The following is a 25,658-nucleotide window of genomic DNA, read 5'->3' on the forward strand; positions in this document are numbered from 1 at the left end:
TGTGTGTGTCTCTACAGGGGAGCCTCGCGCCCGTGCGTGTGCTCAGGTGAACAGATGGGGGTGGGAATGTTGGTCTGTGACGTCAGCGGGGACCCGATGCGAGGTGCAACCATGGCGAAAGTTGGTGCATGACACGAGCCTCAATGTCACTGCTGCACGTCGACGCGTCGCGTTCATCCTCCGCGTCTGTCGCAACAAAAACACAAAATCTCCCGTCGCCTGTTTCTTGATTCGTGCGTGTGCAGCTCCAGGGATCCTCGGCTCCGGTTGGCTCCCCTGCGTCGTCGGTCACGCGCGCACACGTGCACATACGCACACTCTGAGCTGAGCATCACGAACGCGGCAGAGGCAGCGACGGAGGCTCCACATGGAGGGCGACGGGCTTTGACTTTGGGGCGCTCGGTGCACGTTTCAGCGGAGAAGCGGAGGATGGAGCGGGCGGAGGAGAAGCTGTGAGCGGCTCGGCGGGAGGAGAACACGGTAGAGACGGCGGGAGGAGGGTCACCGACATCCGGAGTAGATGATGCTTATTTGCCTCAGGCCCCGCCATCGTGAAACTGGATACCGACTTGCGGCGGATGGGGTGACCGAGCTCGCTGCTCCGCCGGGGAGGTCCCTGCCTTCGGACGTTACCGGGGTGGGAGCTGCCTGTGCCCGGTTCTAAGGGAAGGAAGGAGTGGCAAGCGGGGAAAATGCAGACGGAGGAGGAGACGGCCACCGCAGAAGAGCCCATTTTGGAGGAAGGGTCAGGACGAGAGCAGGTGAGAAGGACATCTTTATTATTCCCTGTTTGTTTTAGTCACCTGACGAGCACGCAGAAAGAGTGCAGCGGGAGGAAAAGTTGCGCATATTTGTGTTTGTGTGTTTGTTTGTAAGCAGCACATTGTGTGTTTGTGTCCCCGCGGACAGCACGTCGACTGCTGCTCGTTCATTGACTAAAACCGTGTATTTGCCGTCACTCCTCAGGTCCTCCATGCCTTGCACAAGAGCAAGGGCACGGAGCAGGACCTTGGCTTTAACACGAGCGGAGGTGATTTAGGTAAACAGAGAGGAGAAAGGAGGGAGGGAGGAGGAGGAGGAGGAGGGAGGGGGACCCTAAATAAACGCCTGTCGAGAAATAAAGCCTCGGTGTTGATGCGACTCGTCTGACCATGATGAGTGAGTCCTCGGGGAGCTGCTGTTAGGATAGTAGAGCTCGTCCATCCAGCAGCTGACACCACTGAAACTCACTGGAGGGTGACATCACAGTTTGGACACACACACACAAACACACACACACACACACACAAACACACAAGCCACTTTCAGCCCAAACTACTCTGACACACAGTGGGAATGGTGAGAATGTAGACTAACACCCCCTGAGCTGAATGTCACAGTGTTGTTGTTGTTGTCTGATATGACCAATCAGCAGTGTGGGTTCTTTAAAGGGGCGCTGTGTGGTTTTGGAGAACATAATTCCCCAGGACACTGTTCAAACCTAGGGAGGTGGCAGGGTCCGCCACGTATAAACAAAGTATGACACTGTGTCGTCCTTTCAGGTCAGATTGTTTGTTCTGTTTGTGTAACTTCCTCATGATGAACCAGCCTCCGCTCTCCTCACACACACATCCAACATCTGCTGCGCCTCCTCTCAAGTCCTGACCAGCTGGAACCATTACGGTAAAACTCCTGACTCAGGGAAATGGCGTCTCAGTCAGAGGTTCATGTTTACGCTTACAGTAGAGCGCCATGAACCTGACTCCCTGCTACCTCACTGTCTCACACACACACACACACACACACACACACTTGGCTTAAACTCCTTAAAGGTGCAATACGTAAGGATAGGCCGCGTGGTAAACCAGAGTAACCGCTAACTGCAGCTGCTGTTCACTAGTTAGCTCAGTTAGCCATGCAGCTACCTATTCGCTGACTCTGCCTTGACTGGAAGCTAGAAACACCACTTGAGGTTCAAAGCGGCTCAGGGCTAGCTGGCTAGCATGCTAACTTCATCAGATATCTCTGCAACACAATACACAGATGTCGTATTGCACCTTTAAACGATTGCAGACCTCCACTGTTGTGATTTGAGACAATATATTGTTTTAGATTTGCCGTCTTTTCCTGGTTCTAAACATTGAGATACATATTGTGTGTCACAGATATTATTTTAAGGCCGTATCGCTCAGCTCTAGTTGGGAAGCAGCATCATCTCTCTAATCAGAACCCAGGAGACATGCGGGACAAAACATTACGTAAGTCAGTTGCCAGGAAAATAAATATCCATGTCTAACTGAGGAGGTGTGTTCTCCTCACCGGTCCCCGATGCCCTACTTACCCATAATGACGGAGTGAACCTTTTATAGGACGAGCAGAGTTGTGTATGCATGTGCAGAGTGCAGTGGTTGATAAGGAAGCAGAGGTAAACCAGGAGAGTGCACTCAGAGATGTTTGGTGTGTTGTGTTAGCGTCAGAACCAGTGGTGATGCTGGTGGACGGGTCAGACAGAACTACGTTCAGGTACCAGGTCTGAGCCTCGGAACTTATCTCACCTTAACTTCCTGTCAGTTTTATTGTTTTTGATTGGTGACTGATTGAATTTCTAGTCTAAAAGGTGTCAGGAGAAACCCAACATGTTTAAAAATCTAAACCCAGCGAGTCAGAAGGATTTCACTGTGGCGGCCATCAATCTTCTCTCAATTGAAAAGTCGATTAACCGACAAATCGTTTGAGCTCTGATGAGCTTCAGATATCGTTCCTGAGTGGCTTCAAGACATGAAGCTCACTTTCTCTTCAACCAATTGAGTAGAAGAGTTTTATATATTAACTGTCCAACCACTTTTTATGTCATCATAACTGGTCTACCCAAGAAATGGCCAATAAAAGTGACAGAATTAAGCATCTGATGATTGGCTGCTGGTAATTTAAAGCCCCAGGGACATAATATGTAGATTATACGCCTGTTAAATGATGCCTTTCACTTTATCTCACTCCTCTTCTGTCTTGATCCACGCCTGCAGTACAGACAGTGTAATGCAATGAATTCAGACTTCATCTGGTCTCGGCCTCCATTACTCTCTCTCTGTCCTCTTCCTCTCTCGGTCTGCTTCCTGTTTTAGATTTGCCTGTCAGGCAGAATGCACCTTCATCATCCCATCCCCTCTTTCCTCTCTTAAACATTATCTCACTTAACTGTGTTCACTCTCTGGCCCACACACAGGGGGAAGAATGCACACTCATACAAGCATTAAGACAAATGAAGCACAGCCACATGATTAATATTAAAATCACATTTTTGATTCTTACGTACCGCCATGCGATCGGATTCTCACACAGCGATGCCAACGTGTAGCTTCAAACCCAGTGATCCTAACTTCCTAGTTTTTAATATAAGTTGACAAAAACTGCATTCTTGTGCACAGGCAGGGTGGAGGAAGCAAATGAGTCTAATGGATGGAGTGAAAGTGAATGTAAACAAATTCAGAATCAAGGGAAAAACAACAACGATGGAGGAGGAAATAAAAGTATCCAACCGTCCCTTCTGACAGAAACAGAGCCTGAAGTCATTTCATGCTCACTCACCGAGAAACCAAAACTTTACAAGTTCATTTCATGGATTTTCTCCAAATAATTCATGTAAAAAAAACTGCTATTAAAGCCACTGAACATCACAGAAACCACCAGGATAATTTGTGACATTTATTCATATAAATATTTATATTTGAATGTTTTACAGTCATTATTATAACACAAATAATAGTGCTTTTTATTTAGAAGTGCCTTTCAAGTCACCCAAGGACACTTTACAAGGCCTGATTAAAAAATGTTAAAAGATAAAAGAAGCTGATAATATTAGAAGAACAACAAACACATCACAGATACATTAAAGAAAGAACACAGGCAAAACAGAAAGATAGATTTTGAAAAGTTGAGGGTTTGTGTATCTGTGTGAGGCTCTGAGCTGGTTTTTAATCGTGTTCAGGAAACGATCAAGTGACGGCTGATAACGACTCGGTCCTGCATGTGTGATGATGTCAGAGTTATTCCTTAAAGACGCTGGTGATTGTCAGAAACACATCACTCTGCTAGTAATCTCTGCAATATCTTCAACACCTTTTTGTAAAACAAATATGTATTCAAATATCTGCTCTTTAACATTAGAAGAAAATGCAATATGACAAATATCACAGCTGCAAACATCCAAACGTGTTCCTGTCAGCTGGTCACACAAACATCTTGAACAGGGATCAAAAATCCTGAATGAGAATTGATCAGTGTAGTTTTCTACAGAATGCTGCAAACCTAAAATGACGGCACACTGATGCCGGTAATGGAGAATCACATTGGCTGCCATCACGGAGCAGATCGACAATGTGAAGAACGACCATTAAGTTTACTAAGATAGCAGTTGTGCTCCGCGAGATAGAACGTGGAATTGCAAAACTGGAGAAGGTGATCAAACAATATTTATATGTAAAAGACTTCTAGACTTCATCTAGAATAACAAACACTCACTTTCTCTGGGTGTCCACACAGCAAAATATGTTTTACAAGGGCTGATATTCAGAATTACAAAGCTGGGCTGTTGAATTAATTGTTAAATACATTAGATTTGCTGTCAGACTGCTGCAGTGTCGAATGGATAATTAACTGAAAGACACATTTAACTTCTGTTGGTTTGTTTTCTAAATCGAGCTCCTACATGACTGTTCCTGTCACGTACATGAGATATTAAGACTTCCGTCAGGCGGTTTACATTGTTGTCAGCGCTGACTGCTTTCACTAATATTTAATTTACAAATAGGTGACCTCCAGCCGACCTGCTGGTGATTGTTATTGCAGGATAATGAGTCTGAATTGAACACACTCCAGTACCAGCGTGGTATTTTTAGCACAGTGAGTGTTAGCTGACACATTTCACTTCCTAACACAAACAGTTTATCAGTAGTTGCAGCAGATAGTAGAAACCTGACATCCCAAACGGCTCCGTCCAATCCTGTTGAAGTGACACATCATTTTTTAACAGTGCACCACAAGGCTTCAGCTGCACTTTTTTCTTCTTCCTGCCCTCGCTCCCTCACTTCTCTTGCCACCCACATGCTAGGATCGCTAATTATAGCTGCTCCAGTCGCACCTACCCAGCTGAATCAGTATGAGCGGAGGGAGAGAGAGCAAAACACGTCGTCTGCTAGAAAACGTGATACGAAGAGGGATTTGTAAACACAAACAGCCCCGTGCACAAACACACAACATGCTAATGTTGTTTAGAAGGTGTGTAGGTACATCAGGAACGATGCCTGACGTACAGTAGCAGGTCTGCAGACAGAATGTAAGCTAAGCTAGTTTCACTGTTGAAGCATAATGTACTCAGCCGAGTGAAACACAGTTATAGATGTTCGAGTCCGACCGGCGCACAAATAAATACAAAGAGCCGGTAACTAAATATGTGGCAGAATCACACACAGTACCATATTACAGCAAATGCTACCAGACCAGATTATAGAACAATGATTGAATTCAAAGACATTTACTGGCTGAAGCAAATCCTATTAATGAAAAAGCTCTGTCAAGTGCAGTTTGAGTGGAGGCAGGAAATAGCTCCAGTGCAGCATGCAGAGGATCGTCAGAGTCCACAGGATGAAGAAATGCTGTGAAATCGGTGTTTTGTGATTCGTGTCCAAAAAAGCGAAACAAAGAGCCCGTGGTGGTAGTTTCATGTCAGCTGTGTTGGCTCCTCTTCAGGCAGCTGTCTCCTGTGGCTGTGCATGCTGAGGAATAAATATAGAATATAGAGGCAATATGTCAAAGTATCAGTGTTTTCAGCTCAGCACAGTTTTGCCTGCTGATGTCGGATGTTTGAGCTGTGACTGAAGTCTTTAATGAAACATTAGCGATGGTTTTGTCGTGTAAGGACCACCCTGGATCAGCCTCTTCAGACGGCTTGTCCAAACTTTCAGATGAACAAAATGAAAGCTGACACCATCTCAGTCTCGGCTGTATAGATTTCTTTTCATAGCGATTTCAGCGAGAGTGAGCTTTGCCTTTTGATCCGTTACAGCCCGACACATGAGCCAAAGCTCAGCAGAGGAGCTGGAACTGAAAGAGGATCATGACACCACCAAAAATCTGCACCGTACCTACCGGTCACTGGTTCACCAGCTCAGTTCTGCTGTATTGTATCGTGGTCACTCCTCAGAGAGGCTTTATGATCAGAACAAATCATGACTGGCTCACACTGTTTCAGACTCTGAGCCTGAGGCAGACCTGAGGCAGTGGACAGGCGCTGGTCGGGTTACCTGGATGAGACCTGGTTCTGTTCTGGCTCCCAGTTGGTGCTTCAAAACTCACCCAAAGTTAAAATGTCAAATTCATCAAATCTGATTTCCCGAATCATCATAGCTGATCTTATTAAGCAGCTTGAGTTTTAGCCATGACATGACCGGCATCGGTCGGGTTCTTGATACCGACACAACCGCCTTGTTGAGGTGTCAGGATGAAAAACATCGACCCAGTGCATCCCGAAGAAAACTGTAAAAGTAGGTGATAGTTTCCGAGTTGCTTCTGCTTCATAACACTCACTCCTTGAATGATGTGATGATGGTTTCAGATTGAGATCGATCTTGTATGCGTCCCTGATTGGAAGTATTACTACACGTTGTAAACAACATGAGTTAAAGCTCGCAGCATGGTGGTGATGAAGCTTGTGCCAAAAACATGAACCATCTCTAAAGGTGCATTTTAGTAGAAAACAATCAAAAATGTTCTACAATTTTCACCAAAATGTGAAGAAATAACAGTTTTGACATCAGGACATGTATTGTGTTGCAGCGGCGTGCTAACCAGCTAGCTCTGTCCTGGTTCAGCGTTTCTGTGCTAGCGGTATAAACATCAACACTTTCCCTCTGAGCTTCCAGTCCGAGCCACTAGCTGCATGGCTAACTGAGCTAACTAGCTAACGGCAGCTACAGAGTTCGACATGTGGCCAATTCTTACATATTGCACCTTTAAAGTGATAGTTCCACTAGTATCCACCTGCACATTTTAACCATAAGACATAATTTAGCTGCCTAAAAGATGGCACACCTAAATAAATGTGTATCTGTTCTGTTAAGGTGTATTTTGAATATTTTTATCGTCACCACGCCTCAGACAGCTGCTGAAATACAACCCAAACAGCTGATCTTCATCTGTAATAAAGTGCACAGCAGGCACAGGTGCACCTGTGTGTAAGAATGTGGACGTCACATCAGAAATACAGCGTATACTTACTTGGATTTACATTTTTTGAGGTGTGCCTTCTTCTAGGTGGCTGCTGTCGGTCGTGTTTACAGAACGCTGCTCTGCTCCCTGCTGAGTGCTACGTGCTGCTCCTCTGCTCTGACAGTACAACCACACATCAGATGACCCACTTTAATGCAGTGTTGTCTTTTAATGCTGCACATGGAGAAATTCAACGGCTCCTTCACGTCTGGTTATAATCTACATGCATGTCAAAACAGAGAAAAGCATCATGGATCATAACTGGGATTTAATTGATGGTGATATTGTTTTTTTTTTTTGTTTGGACCCACCCCTCTATCAGCCTCTATGTGACAGTCAAAATTGCCTCTCAGTTATTTATATAACAAAGTGCCATCACTGTAGAATAAGAGCACTTCTATTTCCGAGTCCACGACATGGTAGAAACAGTTTGCACCATGTGTGGCGTCGCTGCTCCTGAACCAAACTCATGCTGGAACATCCTGTTACCGGCTGGTTGTGTAAAAAGCTTCTCCGGGCGACGTCTCTCAGTGACACAACATTTTAGCAGGGGTGGTTTGTACCTGAGGGAGGGAGAACTGCTTATTCTAACAAATAATGACTGGCATAAGTGCACACAGGAATAATTTGACTCCTGTCTTGGGGCAGGTTTTCCTCTCAGTGGGCACGCACACACCCACCGGCTGCAGAGACTTGATGAAATGTCAGCCAGGAATCATGCAGGTTTCCTCTTTTTATTATTCCCGGAATATTCTCTTTTTTTATGCAACATTTATCTGCATAAGGTGAGAGGGGAGAGGACAGCAGAGGGGATCGCAGCCAGGAAGACAAAATGAGTTTGACGGAGAGGGAGGGCAGGAGGAGGACGAGCAGGATGGATTTTGGCGGTGGAGTTCCCTGGAGAGAGGTGCAGTCTGTCGCTGCTGCCATCTCTTTACTCCCTCCCCCCCTCCCGCCTCTCCTCTCTGGCTCCCTCTCATTTTGCTTCCTTTCATACTTGCATTCATGAAAAGTTCATGACCGTTTCTCTGTCTCTCTCACGCTCCTCATCTCCCCTCTCTCCTCTCTCTCCCTACACTACACTTTTAGCCCAATCAATCCACTTAGAGACAGACTTTCAGAGAGGATGTAACAGAGGAGGAGACGTGCGGGTGAGGAGAGACGGAGAGTAAATGCTCAGGAGGTGGGAGGGAAGATTCGGGGAAGGAGAAGAAAGATTACATAAGGAAAAGGAAGGAGGATGTGGACAGAAGAGGCAGACAGAAAGCAAACAGTGTGATATTGAATCTGCACCACGATAGTTTTCGTGTCTTTTTTGAAGTATTTAGCCTATTTCTGGATCTCTCAGTGTGCAGCTGGAGGCTTGTGTAGCTGGATGAGAGGCTGGTGGAGTGTAGGTGCCCTTCTCCCTGCCTCGCACTACTTGCCCTTGACGTACAGTAGTAAAAGGAGAGTGAGAGAGGGGGAGAGGCTGGTGTGTGTGTGTGTGTGTGTTGCAGCCAAATATGCTAGTGGATAGCAAATTGTGGCTGCACTGAAGGAGTGAGAGATAAAGAGAGGGAGGGAGGGAGGGAGGGAGGGAGGTGTGCTGACAGGACAGGCACACTTGGCTGAGAGAAGGAGAGGACGCTGGTGTCATCCCATCTTTTTTTTTTTCCGTCATCTGCGTTGTTGCTCTTTCGCTCTTGTCGCATTCAGCGCGAGGCGGACGACGACAACACGCAAACGCACACGACACAGGACAGGCGTGTGTGCAGACTCCATCCCTGTGTGGGTTTTACGACGTGCAACACACGCGAGCGTTCTAACCTCCTCGCTGCGTCGTTCACACGCACACATGGAAGCGGCAGTGCGACGCTGCCGATGTTTGAGTGGAGTCAGTTAGGTGGAGAACAGTCCAGAAGCATTGTTCTCATCTAAATTATTCACACACACTCCGCTGACTGCATTACAACGCTGAGATCGTGCACGCCGGCGTGTGCCAGGATGGAGAGGGAAGAACGGGCACATTAGACCATCTCCGTCTGAATCTAATGCATGTGCGTGTTTGAGTGCACTGTAATACGATGTCTTCACAGTGCAAATGAGGCTGTGTGCACTTAGAGAGAGGCATAAGCTGAGTGTGTGTGTGTGAGTGTGTGTCTAATATCCAGCACTTATCTCATGATGGTAAGGGGTGGTGTAATGCGTCCTCTGGTCGAGACCTCAGCTCGCTCTGCAACATGACGCTGTTTACCAAACAGGAAGATTATGATTATTAAAAAGTCACCGGGAGGTTACCAGGCACAACATCTGTGCTGCCTCCATGACAAACATTTAAAGCTGCAATCATTCTCACCTGTCAGACCTTATTAAACATTAATGTTATGAACTATGCTGTATTATTCATTATAACCCTGACTGTCAGTGTGAGAGTGTAGAAACAAATCAAATCTTCCGGCTAAACTCGGACTCGATTCCTGAGATTTGTCCCGCTGACCTCCAGAGGAGCCGTCGATGTTTCTGTCAGCGAACTGTCACTTCTCCCCAGAACCTACTGAACTGCTCACAGTTCTGTCATTAGGATGATGAAGGTCAATGCAAAGTCTTATGATTACCTACTAATGTTAAATACTGAGCAAAGTAGTGAACTGACCTCACTGCAGCCACCACGAGTATGAAGTGCAGCGTCGACAGGTCACTGAATCACAGACGTGTGATGGTCCTGAACACGTGACCACACAAATCACAAATAATTCATTCTTCTGCTGTATTTAATGAGTATTTTAATATGTTAATGATGTAAATATGTTGAAAAGGAACACGTTGCCCCAGTGTATTCTCTCTGAGTGACAGCGACCACACAGTGTCTCGACCTCTTCTTCTGTAACTGAATTGTTGTTGTGATCTTGTGATCTGACCTCACAGCAGCGGCCGGTCCAGCAGTCTCTGGCCTCCTCCCTGTGCCGGGAGTCCCACTGGAAGTGCCTCCTCCTGACCCTCCTCATGTACGGCTGCTTCGCCACGCTCGCCTGGTGCGCCCTGTGTCGCGTACCCGTCCTCGGCTCCTCCTCCATACCTATCCGATCCGACGACAACGCCACCTCGGCGGCCTACTATGACATCCAGCACATGGAGAGTCCGTGCTCCACCGGCTACATCTACATCCCCCTGGCCTTCCTGGCCATGCTGTATGTGGTTTACTTGGTGGAGTGTTGGCACTGCTTCTCCAAGACGGCAATGCTGGCTCATGCCGAATTCCAAGTATGTGTGAGAAACAGTTTAATGTTGAATTTAAGCACAGAGGAAGCACAATCTAACAGCTTTCTAAACACGTAAAGCCAACAGACTGCAATCGGAGTCTTTGACCTTGAAGAGCAGAATCTGTTTACTCGTTGAATCCTCTTCAGCACGATAGTGTCAGCAGAACGTTCTTAAATAAAGAGGTTAGAGAAATAAACTGATGCTGTCGTGCATGTGTAGTTTCTAAGTTTCCTGCACTCACGTCAGTCATTTCAACACTTCTCAAGGAGAGAACGTTGTTTTACTCAGTTTCCTTCTCGACTGTGGGGAAAATAATATTTGCCCACTCGTATGGAAATGAGCTGACCTGAGGGCGCCCGTCTGTCTTTTGTCTGCGCTGCTCTGCTTCGTCTATTATCAGGAATTCCAGGAGCACATTGCATCCAAAAGAGCAGAGCTCACTGTTCGCCTCGGCTATCTTCAGCTGTCCAAAAGAAAATATATTTTTTACAACAGTCCAGACTGTCAGGGCCGCACGTACCGAGATAAAGACAGCTCTGAATAGAGAATAAATCCACCAAATCACAACACCATAAACAAACTGTGGCAGGGCCTGACGAGCACCAGATTGCACAGAACTAACTCTGAATGTCTGCAAACAATACCAACTTAATCGTTTGTGTCAGCTGGAATCAATATTGTCAGACAATGTTGCATCTGCAGTAAGTCCTCATTTTTAACAGGTTATTTCAGGAAAACTAACAAACTAAATTCCGTCCATCTCTGCTGCTATCACACTCACATCACAGCGCTGTTGTTCCAACCATCAGCCTCCTCAAGTGGTTCCAGTTTGTGCACTAGCTACCGTTGCTAATGCACACTAGCAAACATTAATGTTGCTAACTCTAGCTAGCTAACATTAGTGCAGCACCGTACAACCCATGTTGATAAGAAAAAGTAACTATTGTATTCCTTAGACTGGTTCCCTGCATGTATTCATATTTAAAGGTTTGCCTACATGACTGTGTTATCAACATGACGTTTAATTGATCTGATATTCTGACATTCTTGACGCAGGAGGTGTACGAGCGCGTGCAGAGGCTTCAGCAGGCCACGCCCTGCATCTGGTGGAAGGCCATCAGCTATCACTACGTGAGGAGGACCAGACAGGTGACGAGATACCGCAACGGAGACGCCTACACGACCACGCAGGTGAGGAGGAGCGCTCCTGATGCACGACTGCGACTAGCTCTCATGTTCACCCGGTTGTTTCTATAGAGTTAATAGCTGCACTGTACAACTTGAGCTTTAATTTGGTAAATATTAAAATAACTGCTATGCAAATTTCTTTCACCTTTAGTGAAATATTGCGGGGCTGTGTGCTAACAGCTGTGTGCAGTAAGAACAAAATCATTCTATTTAGTACTCATGCTTTATTGATGCTGAAACATACTGGATATGAAGTTTTAAATGTCTTTCCGATAACTTCATCGCTTCTTTCTCAAACTTCCCATCTGTTCCCCTCTTCACTCCTCCGTTAATCTCCTTCCCTCCATCCATGCCCCGCTCCGCCCCTCCGTCCTCCCTCAGGTCTACCACGAGCGGGTCAACACTCATGCTTCCAGTTCAGAATTCGACTACGCCCGCTACGGTGTCAAAGACGTATCGAAGGAGCTGCTGGATCTGCAGCTGCACCCTGCTGTTCGCCTCCGCTTCACCAAGTGTTTCAGGTCAGTCGTCCTCCGAACACATCGGGGCAAAGTTGATCTTAAGATGATTATTTTGGGGGATTGAAGAGCTTATTAACTAACTTTTCTGCTCTTTAGCTTCTCCAGTGCACGTGCTGAAGCTGCCTACCTCACCCAGGTAAGACGTGCCCCAAAAAACAACATATTTAACATGTAGACTCTTTCAATTATGAGCCGTTTGGGGTTTAAAACACACATAACTAATTGCTTCTATTCTCTCTCTGTTCCTGGAAGCGAGCGCGCTTCTTCGGGGAGAACGAGGGGCTGGACGACTACATGGAGGCGAGGGAGGGGATGCACTTGAAGAACGTGGATTTCCGTGAACACATCCTGGCGTTCCCAGATCCGGCGCACCAGCCGTGGTTTTCCAGGCACAGGGTCTTCTGGCTGGCTTCTGCTTTCCTGCTGTCCTGGCCTCTGCGGGTCGTGTCAGAGTATCGCACAGCATATGTCCACTACCACGTGGAGAAGCTGTTCGGGGAGGACGAGGATGGCGGCGGCGGAGGAGGGGGTGGAGGAGGGCCAGGTGGCAGAGCCGACGGGGTCGAAGGCGGGACTGAGAATGGAATCCACCCGGGAGGAATTGGGATTGGAATTGGTCTGAATGGGACGAGTTACAGAGCCATCTCTCGGGTCAACACGGTGGACATGACAGAACTGGAGTGGCACATTCGCTGTAACCAACAGATGGTGCCGAGCTACTCTGAAGCCCTCCTTATGGACATGGACACAAGTGGGGGGTCGAACCCTACAGCCTCTACGCCCATCTCCGGGCCGCCGTGCACCACCCCGAGCCAGGGGGGGAACCCGCCTCCTCTGGCTCTGCCTGTGGTGTTCAACTCGGCTTACCTCCTCCAGAGCTGTCCCCGATGCCGGAGAACCACATCGAGTTCCAGTCTTCCCTCCAGGCTAAGGGCCCCGATGGGAACCACAGCCCTGCTGAACGCCACCGTGGCAGGCATCAGGGCGGCGGGGCAGGGCGGAGGAGGTATAGGAGGGAGGCTGGTGCTCAGTCGGAGCGGATTCTCCCTCGGGAGACTCGGAGGAGGGCGCCATAACAGCCTGTTTCACTCCAGAAGCATGGGAGGAGGGCTGGGAGGAAGTAGGGAGGACGGAGGAGCAGGTGGAGGAGGAGGAGGAGGGGGCGGAGGAGGAGGAGGAGGTGGAAGTGGAGGCGGAGGGGGAGGTAGTGGAGGAGGTGGGGGATTCCTCGGGTTGGGCTCCAGACAGGACAATGAGGAGACCAGGGGAGTGCTAGAAGGAGAAGGAGACGAGGAAGAGGAGCAGGAGGAGGAAGAGGAGGAGGCGAGGAGGAGGGAGGACGGAGGAAGAGGAGGCAGGGAGAGGGATGAAGAAGCAGAGCAAGACAGCGGAGGGGGAGTAGAGGTGAGAGACGGCGGCGGGGGAGGGAGGGAGCGTCCTCCATCCTACCAGGACGCGTTCTTCTTCCCCGTCCTCATCATCCACGGAGAGGAGAGCTGCCACGCCGGAGACGACATGTGACGATCGCAAGAACAAACAACATCAAGAGGGAGAAAGTCTGGGCCGAGGCCGAGGGAGGTGAAAGGAGGCAGCGCACAGAGAGAAGAGTGGATCAGATGAGGAGTGGGTGAAGGAAAATGAGATTTGAAGTGGTTGGAAGAACGGATTCAGTCAGAACAAAACACGAGAAGCGAGAGCAGCTGTGTGACGGACAGAATCATCAAGGAAAGAGGGGAGAAGGAGACGGGTGGTCGAAAGAGAGGAGAGAATGCAAAACAGAAGAAATGACTGAAGCAGCAAGATGGAGCGAGGGCAAGAAAATCCTTCCGATCGTAGACTTTACTACTCAGAGACTGTACGAGAGAGAGAGAGCTTACCGATACTTTGGAAGAACGGAAAGACCGAAAAGTTCGGAATGTCTATTTTAAGATATATCTATGCAAGAGCAGGAGTGGGAGGTGTATCGAGTCTAAAAATAGCAGGTTGGAGAGCAGGAGAGACTCCAAACCAGCTGAGTGGTAGCGGGTATTTTTTTTCTAAAAAAAATCAATCTGTGTAGAGGTGGACTAAAAATAAACCGAATGGAAAGAATTCCTAAATATTTCAGAGGAGGAAGGAAGTGGATGGGATGGCGAGAGATTCCAAACTGCAGAGTAGAGAAAGAGAGGGAGAGAGAGACGATGACGGAGGGAAAATGTGCAGATAAAACGAGGCGAGTGATGATAGAGAATACAAAATGGCCGCAGCACTGACAGGGAATTCAATCGAAAAAAGATCAACTCAAGAGGAGGAGATGACGATCAGAGATAAGAGCAGCAGTCGTGACCTTCAGTCTAATCCTGACATTCCTAAATAACTTCATCAAACATGTTCCAACGACAAAGTAGGCCTGCGTCTTTCTACACGAAGCATTTAGCAGGCGACCGACAGAAAACGATAAACGAGGGAGAAGCATTGATCTCCTCCTTGTCTCATGCCATCTCACTCCTCACTTCCCCACCTCCCTCCATCCATTACTGCACAGAAAGCCTCCATAAACAGAGTTGCTTCCTGTGCTCCTCAGCTCCACCCTGCTCCCGTCTCCACCCCATCACCTCCTCCCACTTCCCCTCTCCCGTGCAGAGGTGCAACACTGAGCAGCTCATTTATCGCTTTTTATAAACACCATGAAGTCGCCGCAACGTCCTGTTTTTTTTTTCTTCTTTTGCAAATTAGCACATCTAAGCGAGGCTGTCGTACTAAAATAGAATCACAGCATCCGTCGTGAACTTCCCCTCCTCCATCCTCCCCCCCGCTCCTCCCTTTTCCTCCCGTTTTTAAAGTGGCGGTTATGCGATACACCTCTCTCCGCTCCTGGAAATGCTCAGCTCAGATTTCATCTCGGCTCACTCCTCATATCACGTCTCCTCCATGAAGGTGGAAGGTTTCTCCTCTCGGATCACGTTTTTATAAAAAACACTTCTGTGAAGTTTTATGACGTCCTCTCGCTATTTTTAGGTCTGAATATTTTCAAGGACACAACAAGATCTGATCTGTGAGTTTACCCAACGCGTCGAGGGAGCAAAAGTATCGACAAAAATATTAGACTCTAAAGGTATTATTATATTGACGGGTCGCTGAGTCGCTGCCTGTGTAGTCTCGCTGTAGTAGTAAACATTTGTGCCCAAAGATAGGCTTGTGCAATATGAAGAAAAAGGTGAGAGTAACCAGTAAACCTTCCTCCAATATCAATATTCTATATATCACACAACTGTATGTGTTTAGGCATGAAAAAAACATCTCTTTATCTCATTTATGTCCATGATATTGGACTGCATGAGAAGTAAAACCTGAGCTCTCAAAGCTCAGCTGGTATCCTCCGTAACAAAAGAGAAAACATAAGAAGAAATTAAACTTTCAGTCTCTTTGTATTTTTACTGCAGCCGACAAAATAAAAAAGGACGACGATGGAAGATGTCTGCTCCCTCCTCCTCTTGAAGAATCACCTGCAGATAAACCACAGTGCTCTCTGAAAACATCGCCTCGCCGTAACGTGGAGAAAAGAGTCTGCTGGCGTAGAGATGCATGTGACTCAATAACAGCTATCGTGCAGGAGCTACTCAGAGACACGCAGCAAACATGTCCGCCGTTGCCAAAAAGCAGTGATTAATGATCATTCAACACAAATCTGAATATCTTAGACACACGTAGACGAGAGTCCACAGCGATTAACCGAGTTCATGAGTGTTGGTGGGAATCAGTCCAGGGAGACGACACAACCATCAGTGCTTTGATGCATATTCCTTACAAAGCACACTAGTAGCAAGAAGCATTTACAGTAGGTAGACGAACATTTCTTAACCTTTTCTTCCTCACTTCAGCCACCTGCGATGTCGGGAAGCGTCTCCCTCGTTCTCTGTCTGCTGACTTTGGACACGATACTGAAAAGCACACTGAAGGAATGAAAAGCAGGACGACCGGACACACAGACAGACATCCAACCTGACCGGGAACGCTCTCTCAATGAAACCCTCTGGAAACTTTAAGTAGAGCATGAGTGCTGACCTGGTTTGGCGTACGGGACACACACACACACACACACTCTGACACACATTCACACACACACATACACTGGTTCTGGATCTCGGGTAGCTCTGGGGGCCATCAAGCTGAACTGGACACGGACGGAGGAAATAAACAGCGACAAGGACGAGTGTTTCCGTGTGACTGGAGAACTGGAGACGGACAAAGACTCGCTCTGAAAGCAGCCACGGGATGGAAAGTGGAGCGAAAATGTGAAAAGACAATTATTTTTACAGCTATTTATCATCTCAGTCTCTGGACATGTCGATAGAATCGTCCTCATTCATGAAAAGAAGCACTTAAAAAAAAAAAAAGCACCGACCACACTTCTGTGCTCGTTTGATTTCAGCTTTCACTGACTCGATCACTCGACTCGATGTTCTGTTCGATACGCACTTTCTGTTGCTGAATTGGAAATCAAGAAGTCGTCGGCTCCAATTTACAATCTGACTGCTTTTTACATTTCTGTCTGAATACTGACACAACCAATAACCACACTTCAGTCTGTAATTTGCTACTTTTATATCATCTGCATACTTGAGTGGACATTATTTCAGGTCGTTTAAGTGATGTCTGAAATCCAAATGCCTTTGTAAGCTTTAGAAATCTCTCATGCTTCAGTTGTTTGATTATTTATTTCCTGTCAATCGGACACAGCTGTCCTTCACACCGAGCTAGATGGCTCTGGTTCTGAACTGTGTAGGGTGCTCGGACCCACTTCTACTTGCCTGCGGTTTTATTCATTTATTTATTTAAGTGTACTTCACTCAAATGTGTTGTTAATGGATATTTATACGGTGTTTTATTATCTCAGAGTGTGTTAAAAGTGTGTCCTCAGCCGCTTCAGGTGTGCCAAGAGAAACTTTGTGCCCATGATGTCTTACACGAACACACGCATACTCATGCGCGCTTGCATGTTTAGTCACAGCGGTGAAGCAGCCATTATAACAGCTTATTTTAGACTAGAGTGACATTAAACCCATAATAACCCCCTCCACACACACACAGAGACAACACACACACACACACACACACACACAGAAAGCATGGAATTGTCCAGCTACGTTGCCTTTGTGTCCGACGTTGCCAACGTTTTCGCTCAGGATTTCAGTTAATGCTGCGTCCTTGTGTCAACACGAGCTCTCGTTCACGCGTGAAGAATCCGTCAACATGCCAAAGCAAAAACAAAAAAGAAAAAGAGAGAGAATGCCTGTGCTCACACGCATGCACATGGACAACAGCAGCTGGAACAGGCGGCTCAGAGAGCTGTAGTACGATCTGTGCTGGTGGAGGTGACGAACGGGTTGATTTACTCGGAAGCAAAAATGGAAGATTACTTGATGTTTTCAGGCGAAATGCACTTTCTTTTGCTAAAAAAATTAAATAGTTAAGTCTTGCTCATGAGTAAATCCTCCCAGAATGTGTGCAAGCTGGATTTTTGTCCACTAGGTGGCAGCAAAGCCTTATACATGTGTGGTATTTGGAGGGTCCACATCAGTGAATCAGACAGGGTAGGAAACAGCTGCTGCTCTGCTCTCCGCGGGCCGAGGCAAGGTGTCGCTCACTCTCTGCTCGGGGATGTCACACCAGGTAACTTGTCTCTGGCAGCTCATGTAAAGCACCTGCTGTGACATCACTGTGCAGAGGTGCGACAGACCTGCAGAGAGCAGCGCAGTGTTATGTGATTGTGCATTTATCTTCTTATAGTTTGACTTTTACTGTGACTGAATGTGTTACTGAGCAATATTGCCCATGTCCCCGCTTCATGCCCAGACTTGTATATGTTGCCACGCCGCTCTTTTGAACTTTTAACAACGAGCAACAGGAGCTCCAGTCATTGAGACGACACCACTGTCAGATAACGGTGACTGTGAATAACCCTGTTTGCACTGCACAACTCATCATCTGGCTACAAACACAACGACGAGAGAGAAGACGGGGGTTTGCTCTCGTGCCCAAACATCCGGTCTCCTTGTGTTGCTCGAGCATCGACACCCTGCTCTCGTTCTCCACCGTCATCACTTCACTAGCTTATAAAACGCTCTCGCAGAATTATGACCGATGTATTGTTGTCAATACTGTTACTGTTTCTCTTGTGGTCATGGGGTGAGTGGAGTAGTCATACCAAGTTTGTCAAACACTGTAAAAAACATGTTCAGAGTTGGTTTGAGCAGAACTCACACGGATTCCAGCTGCATTTTTCTGTTTTGACATTTTCCGTTCGTCTAACACGGCTTCTACAAAACTTATCAGGTAACCAATAGAAATCTGTGATCCGCTGACTTGGTTTCACAAACATGTAGCACTATTGACATTGGACTATCTATTTAAAGTCAAATTGCAGTTTCCTCAGAACATACTGACCAAAAAACAAACAGAATTCAGGGTATTCTTTTGACCTCTGACCTCAAACACTTTAATGTGAATTTGTGTGCATTAGTAAGTGAAAAACAAAACAGCAGCCGCGATTACTGTCTGGTTTTATCCACAGGTATGTTTTTGCTGCTCATTTAAGAATGACTCATGGCAATTTTCCATTGTGCAAAAATTGTACTGTACCTGTACTGAGCCTTGTATCCGTGTGATACAGAGTCATCGCCCTTTGTTTTTGCACTGGAATAACAAACATCTGTGTTGTTGCATGTCACAGCCGGACACCAGAGTAAAAATGTTGGCACGGTGCGTTTCTGCAAAACACAGCGGTGTTGAAACTTTACACTTCCTTCTTTGCAACTTCCCCTCTTGCACTGAACATGGCTGGAAAATGTCTCGTCAAAAATACCTGGTTTAGTTGCCTTTAACAAGACCTGAAAATATCCAGATGTTTCCTCAAAAGAGTTTGTTTTTGCCACTAATATGGATGAAAATTTCCCAACGTCTCTTCAAAAATATCCAGTTTTTTTGCCACTAACACGACATAGAAATACACCAAAATCTTTTTAAAATCTGCATTTGTTGTTGTCCCAACATGAAAAGTAGAATACTTTGATATGAAGCGTATGAAATGTGCAGATTTGAACAGACGTGTGTTCTGCAGACATGTCAGATGCCAACATGTTATCTGGAGGCTGTGCCGTCTTCTCCTCGACGCGACAACATATCTCCACCTGAGTCGAGGCCAGTTTTATGATCGAGGTCGTCTTAGAGTTACAGCGTGGTCACGATTAGTGTTTGAGACGCAGCAACGCCTTTTTTTAGAATACGTGTCACCTTGATTGTTAGCCGAGGATCATCACTGGACGATAGAAAGCTGTAGTCATGTAAAAATCCTGCTTGTCGATGCAGCAAAGAGCTCTCTCACTTCCAACCTCAGCAGAGACGACCGACCGCGCCACTCTTCAGGATACTCCTTTCTTTCCTCGCTAAATATTTAATGCTGCTGGATTACTTGTGAGCTGTCGAACAAATGACTTGTTACCACGATGTAGTTGTTATGTACATGCAGCCTCTATGGAGTATACAACAATAATGTCACATACAATGCATTATTGTCTTACACAGTGATGTGTAAAAGCCAGGAATGGGCTTTCTGTTCAAGCACCGTCGAGCAAAATGTCCTCAGTATTTAAGCTAATTAATATGTAACTGATAATGAGATTGTCAATATCACACCAGATTATAGCTGTTGTCACTGGCTGTTTAAGATGATGTAATTATTTCATTTGAGTGGATGATGATGGCAGTGAGGGTAATGGAGCTGGTGGCAATAACACTGTTAACTGATGCGATCCTGATGACAATTAATTATCATGGAAGATACAAATAAAGTCAACCTGCTTGGATACCAGGGTTTGGTCTCGTGGCATTTTTAACTTCTCTCTGCAACATTAATACATTCTTACAATAGAGTTTATTGGTCACACTTTATAAGAAGCAACATTAAAACATTTAACAACAATTTATAGTTAATTAAACTTAGTTAATAGTTATTTCACTGATGGCAACACAGTAGAAATTCTTTTTAAACCATTGATTAAGCAATTTAAAAAAGCATTTATACTGTTTTGCTTTCAGTGAAATAACTATTAACTAAAGTTTAATAAACTATAAATGTACCATTCAGACAAAGTGTTATTATATAATATATATTTGTGTGTTTATTTGACCTCCTGCTCTGCAAACGTGTGTGAAAGAGTTCAATTAATTACAGAACTTACCTGTTGTTTCATCACCACATTTTCCCTTTATAAGAATAAAGCAAGACTGCTGTGACTTTTCAATATTTAAATTTTGATATACGTTAATTAAGATTGAACTTTTTGTTAATTCCAGACCGTTTTAAAGAGGATTAGTCATGGTATTAACTATCGACTGGCTCTGCCACGTTAGCTTTGACAGGCTAATTTTACAATTCCTTTATTTGTGTGCATACAAAAATAACAAAAAAGTAAATTTGGAAAGTGAATGTGCCGTTTACTTCTGTGCATGTAGTGGGAGAATATGAGTTATGACTACAAGAATATAAAAGAGTAACAAGTGAGATGCAAATGATCTAAATTGTTGACTGTAAAGGTGAAATATGTAGGAATTGGTCATCTATTTAATTTATGCTCTAAACCAATAGGAGGCAGAATATCGTCAGAGTAACCGTTAAATGCTGCCTACTGCATCTGCAATTAGCTCGTTAGCACAGTTAGCCGTGCAGCTAGCGATCCAGACTGGGAGCTCGTAGCAGCAGGGGGGCGTTTGTGTTTACAGGCCGAGCAGCACGGAGCTTTTAAATGTTGCTGCTCAGCATGCTAACAACACGTTTTAATGTTTCTATTAAAATTCGTAATACTTTGCACAGTTAACAGATTCATTTATTTTATATTTCTATTTTTATATTTCAATTACAAGTAAACTTTCACACAATTCTATCAAACTAGTCGATGTGTATAAATTAAATAACATGATGGCAGAATATGCAATTTGAAATGCTTTTACGTGTAATGTTTGAATAACAAAACACTTGAAAAACATTTATTTATAAGTGATAATCCAAAAAAAAAAAGCGATAATCTTAGCAGCAACAGTTGAGGATTAATCAGGTGCTGTTTATAATAAATCATCTTCCTGTGTTGGTGCCAGCAGTGAGCGATTCACCGCGTCCTTGTCTTGGTAATTTTCTGGGCGTCTCATGTCGTCTTCAGCACATCCAGTATTCATAAAGGTTATTACAATTTCCCTGACATGCACAGGCAGATCATGACAGGCCATCACACATAATATTCATTATTCATGTGTGTGTTCAGGGAGCTCTGCATCACGTTAAACCGACTTGGACGTGGATTGTATCTTCCCTCCCGCACAAGCTTCTTATTCTTATTTGTTTTTTTCCTTCCTGTTTATCATCTTCGTGGAATTGCATCACTCCCGCTGAGAACAGTAACTCAGGAGGGCGAGAGGGTTCAAAACAGCCTGGTCTGCTGCATTTAAAGCGTCTGTTCAACCTCCTCGACTGTACATCGTCCTCCCTGCGTGTGTGTCGTCTCATTTGCAGCCTATGGGCTCTGACAAGGAAAAGAAACAAACAGAAAAATCTTATGTCAGCTCCGTCATGAACATTTCACTCGATCTGTCATCCCATGGGACTGTCTACAAGCTGCTTTCACCTGCTTTTAAATAATCAAACGATAAACTGCTGCTGTTTACTGAATCAGGTTGTGTGCAGTTATGTAGTTATACAGTCCCCGACTGTGAGGAGGAAACTGGAGGGTGCGTCTGATCTCTCAGTGCAGATCAACCACGTCTCACATGAGATAAATGTGTAATAGCTACCTCAGTTTACAGGGCAAACTGTAGAAGTCTTGTAAAGCGAGGATTATGAAAATAAAGTGCTTTTTTTCTCAATAAAAATGTCTTTTTAATGTAATATCTATCCTTAAATTTGCATTTTTCGCTGGAAATAAAAGGAATGGCAGCCATGTTGTGTCTGTACGTTGCTGTTGTGTTTTGTCATTTCAGGGCCACCGTAGAGACGCTGAAGATCTGACGGGGGAAAGTTTCTCTTTGCTCACATCCAAAAAGACTTCTCACTTTATAGTAGGAAGTCATCTTGTGTTCTGTATTTAAACGTCTTCACTTTGAGGGCCAACAGGTCAAGAACAAGCACCTGCTGTATTGTTAAGATGCAAGGTGCTGTACGGAAGCCCTGACAGGACAAGTGAGAAAAAAAATCATTTACATCAGCCTATAAAGCCCTTCATTGTGTTCTGTGTTCAGGCCACAGCTGGAGCAGAAACCCAATAATGGTTCTCTGCTGGTTGAGTAAAGTTCTGTTGCTGATGCTGGCACAGGAGTCAGCTGACTGGTTACAGCACTGGCAGAACCGCCTTCCTGCCGTCCAACATGGCAGCAGCATAAACAGCCCCCGCACTTTTTCTGCTGGCGCTGATTGCCTGTGTGTTTACAGACGTCTGTTTTCGTTCCTTCCTCGCTATCGGCTGCCGCTGTTGACAGTCTTGCTGATGCTTGATGTTCCTCCACAGATCTGGCTTTGTTGTCTCGGCCTCTCCGAGCTCCTGGCTGCACCTGCGGCTGTTTGCCCGGCAATCTTCCTCTCCTGGACTGAGCGGAACGGCAGGGGGGGAGAAGCAGAGGAAAACCTGTTTGCTGTTGGAGGCAGGTGGAGGTAAAAGGCCTCTGGAGGAGGTTGGATGTGAAAACAAAGCATACGAGTGCAGAAAGGAATGATTTCACGCATAAATATATTGATTTATTGTAATGTGACGGTTGTTTGAAGCCCCCTGACTGCTCTTGGGAAATGTTAAATCCACACATATTTTACTAAACTGTACTTCATAAACTTTGCATTTTGTTTTTCCCAGACGGGACTCCTGAGACCACTTGGTGGTGCTGTAATTCCACAGCTTGAAACAAAAACCTCCCACTTGTACTCAGTTTAAATCAAATCCAAGACAAAAACAAGAAAGAGAAGAAGAAGAAAAAACACACACCGGAGCTCCACATCAAGGCTGCAGCTCTTGATTTCTCAGACATACCCAAAAGACAAAATGGATTAGCACACATTTATTTGAATAAAGCTCACTTATAATTGGTAAAAATTAAGCCCCGTTTTAAAGGACTGGATCCATAACGGTAGTGTGTGAATGTGTGAGTGTGAATGTGTGTGCGTCAAAGTCTCACCTACTGCATCCTGTGTGAATAATGTAATTTATAGCATTCAGCAGGCGGGATCAGAATATACGTCGGAGCCGGAGACGGTAAAAGGCTTTTGATGAATATAGGAGTTAATTACATTAAATGTAACCCTCAGTGGTGGATGTGAAGCAGAGCGTGCAGAGTTTGGGGAATACTCTGCAGAAGACATTTACACACTGTTATACTTTCCTTCACAGAAGGAAGCAGTAAAATCAGTCTGAAGTCACAGAACGCTGGTCGAATCTGGAGAAGAGACATAGAGGGGGAGATGGAGAGGAAAGAAGGGGCTGATGGAGAGTCGGGTTAGCAGTTAGCAGCAGCAGTTAGCAGCAGCAGCCTGCTGTGGAGTCTCTCTCTGAGTGGGGCTGATGTCAGTGGAGCGAAGGATGAGGTGGAAGGAAGGGAAGGGAAGGACGGAGGGAGTGAGGGGCTGAATAAAAGAGAGGAACACACAACAAATCTGAAGTGACATAGCTGTCCGCCCCAAGATAACACACACTGATCCCTCCCTCCTCCTCATCCGTCTGTTTCCTTTCCTTTCCTTTCCTTTCCTTTCCTTTCCTCCTAAAGATCCATTCTCTCCTACGTTGCATCACTCCATCACTTAGGAGTTTGCTGTATCCATGCAGCCGGTCATATGATTGTTCTCATCCTCGTGCTTGCTGGTGGTACTCCCCCCTCACCCACCACCATCCCACTCCTCTCCCCCTGCCTCCCTCCTCCCTCCTCCTCCTCCTCCTCCCTCCTCCCCTCCCGCAGGCCCCCCCCGCTCTACCTCTCCTCTCTGTCTAATAATAGCCATAATGTGTTATGAGTATGCAGTCTGTCTTGCTCACAGCAGCTCTGCACTACATTCTCAGTCCGTCCTCCCTCTCTCCCCTGTCTCCCCTCTCTCCCCTCCTGCAGCTGGTATGTTGTCTCCCTCGCCTCCCAACCCCATCTCCCTCCTTTTGTCTTTCCAATACAATCTCAGCTTGTTATCCCCCCTTCGTTTCCTCATGCAGCACGGACACGGTGCGAACATGTGGTCCTCCTCCTCCCCCCTCCTCACCCCTCCTCACCCTCCCACTCTGTGCCGTGTTTTGCCTCCATCCATCCCGATTCTGTGTTTGCTCTCCTGCTTGCGTGGGCTGGCTCGAGTATGTGGTCCTCAGCTCCCCACCGAACCTCCATCCCTCCCTCTCCTCTCTCCTCTCTCTCCTCTCTCTCTCTCTGTGTGTCGTTCAGTCTCACAGAGTCTCCCCCTCCATTTGCATCTCCCACCTCCCTCCTTCCATTTCTGCTTTTCTGCGGGTTGTCCGCCTTTCCCTGCTTGTTTCCCCTCCCTCGTTCTCGGTGTCTTAAAACTTTTCAAGCCTGTCTCATTATATTCCTGCATGTTGCTGGATTTGTGTCCATGTGTGTGTCTGCATTCTCTTCAGGATGTCTGCGCAAACACAAACCCTTTTTCCAAAATGTCAGCTTTACAGTGAGAGGCAGGCGCACACACATATAGATTCACACGCATCACGTCCGACTTAGTATTAAACCAAATCCCGGGGCAGGAAATGTCACGCACACAGCTGAAAGAAGGGACACTGGCTGGCTAATATCTCAGCGTTACCGTGTAAACCTCATTACAGCAGCGAGGTAAGAATGTGAAAGAATAGAGCAGACTCATGACAACAGAAATGGAGGCTGGATGGCTTCCTGTTCACACAATTAGTTAGACAGGCATGCAGGCAGGCAGATGGGCGCTCTCACACACAGGCGTGCTGCGACAAATATGACAGACTGAAACCCTAAAATAAAGAAAGACAGGGAATTAAAACTACCACCTGTGAACCAGCCTAATATCTTTAAGATTATCCTCAGCCTCAGGTCAGGCGGTTCTTAATCTTTATAAAGATGTTGTCTTTTTGTTTTATTTACTAAAATTGTCTTTATGATCTGACAGTAGAATCAGATACAGGTCAGCTGTCTGTGGCTCCACCCAGTGGCTGTAATTTGGTTTGCCAGAATCCACCGCTCTGGAGCAACACAACCAATCAGAGCCAAGGGGGCGTGTCTGAGAAGTGTCAATCGTATGCAGGAAGGGGGGCTGGGCAAACTCAAACTGTAAACAATGGCGGAGAACAGACAACAACAACAACAGAGCAGAAACATGTCCCACCATCGCCCGTTAGAGAGAAGAAATAATAAGACTGAAGAAGAAAAGCAGAGTAAAAACAAAGAATTGGACCGAGCCAGAGAGAAAACAAGGATAAATATCAGAGTGTC

The 25,658-nt window shown here is 46.0% G+C and overlaps 1 protein-coding gene across 2 annotated transcripts; it reads left to right on the forward strand.

The window, feature by feature from the left end:
- Positions 1-43: 43 nt before the first annotated feature.
- On the forward strand, positions 44-20,045 carry LOC115589507 (transmembrane protein 151B). 2 transcript variants are annotated; one of them, XM_030430427.1, is made up of 6 exons: positions 44-761; positions 10,153-10,485; positions 11,542-11,676; positions 12,055-12,194; positions 12,291-12,330; positions 12,447-20,045. In XM_030430427.1, the coding sequence occupies exons 1-6, from the start codon at positions 693-695 to the stop codon at positions 13,713-13,715; spliced, it is 1,986 nt and encodes a 661-aa protein (XP_030286287.1). In that variant the 5' UTR covers positions 44-692; the 3' UTR covers positions 13,716-20,045. The 2 variants fall into 2 exon arrangements, with proteins under 2 accessions (XP_030286287.1, XP_030286286.1); XM_030430426.1 differs by having other exon boundaries at positions 45-761; positions 10,150-10,485.
- Positions 20,046-25,658: the final 5,613 nt, after the last annotated feature.

The sequence above is a fragment of the Sparus aurata genome, chromosome 10 (genome assembly GCF_900880675.1).
Source record: "Sparus aurata chromosome 10, fSpaAur1.1, whole genome shotgun sequence".
Classification (NCBI taxonomy): Eukaryota; Metazoa; Chordata; class Actinopteri; order Spariformes; family Sparidae; genus Sparus; species Sparus aurata.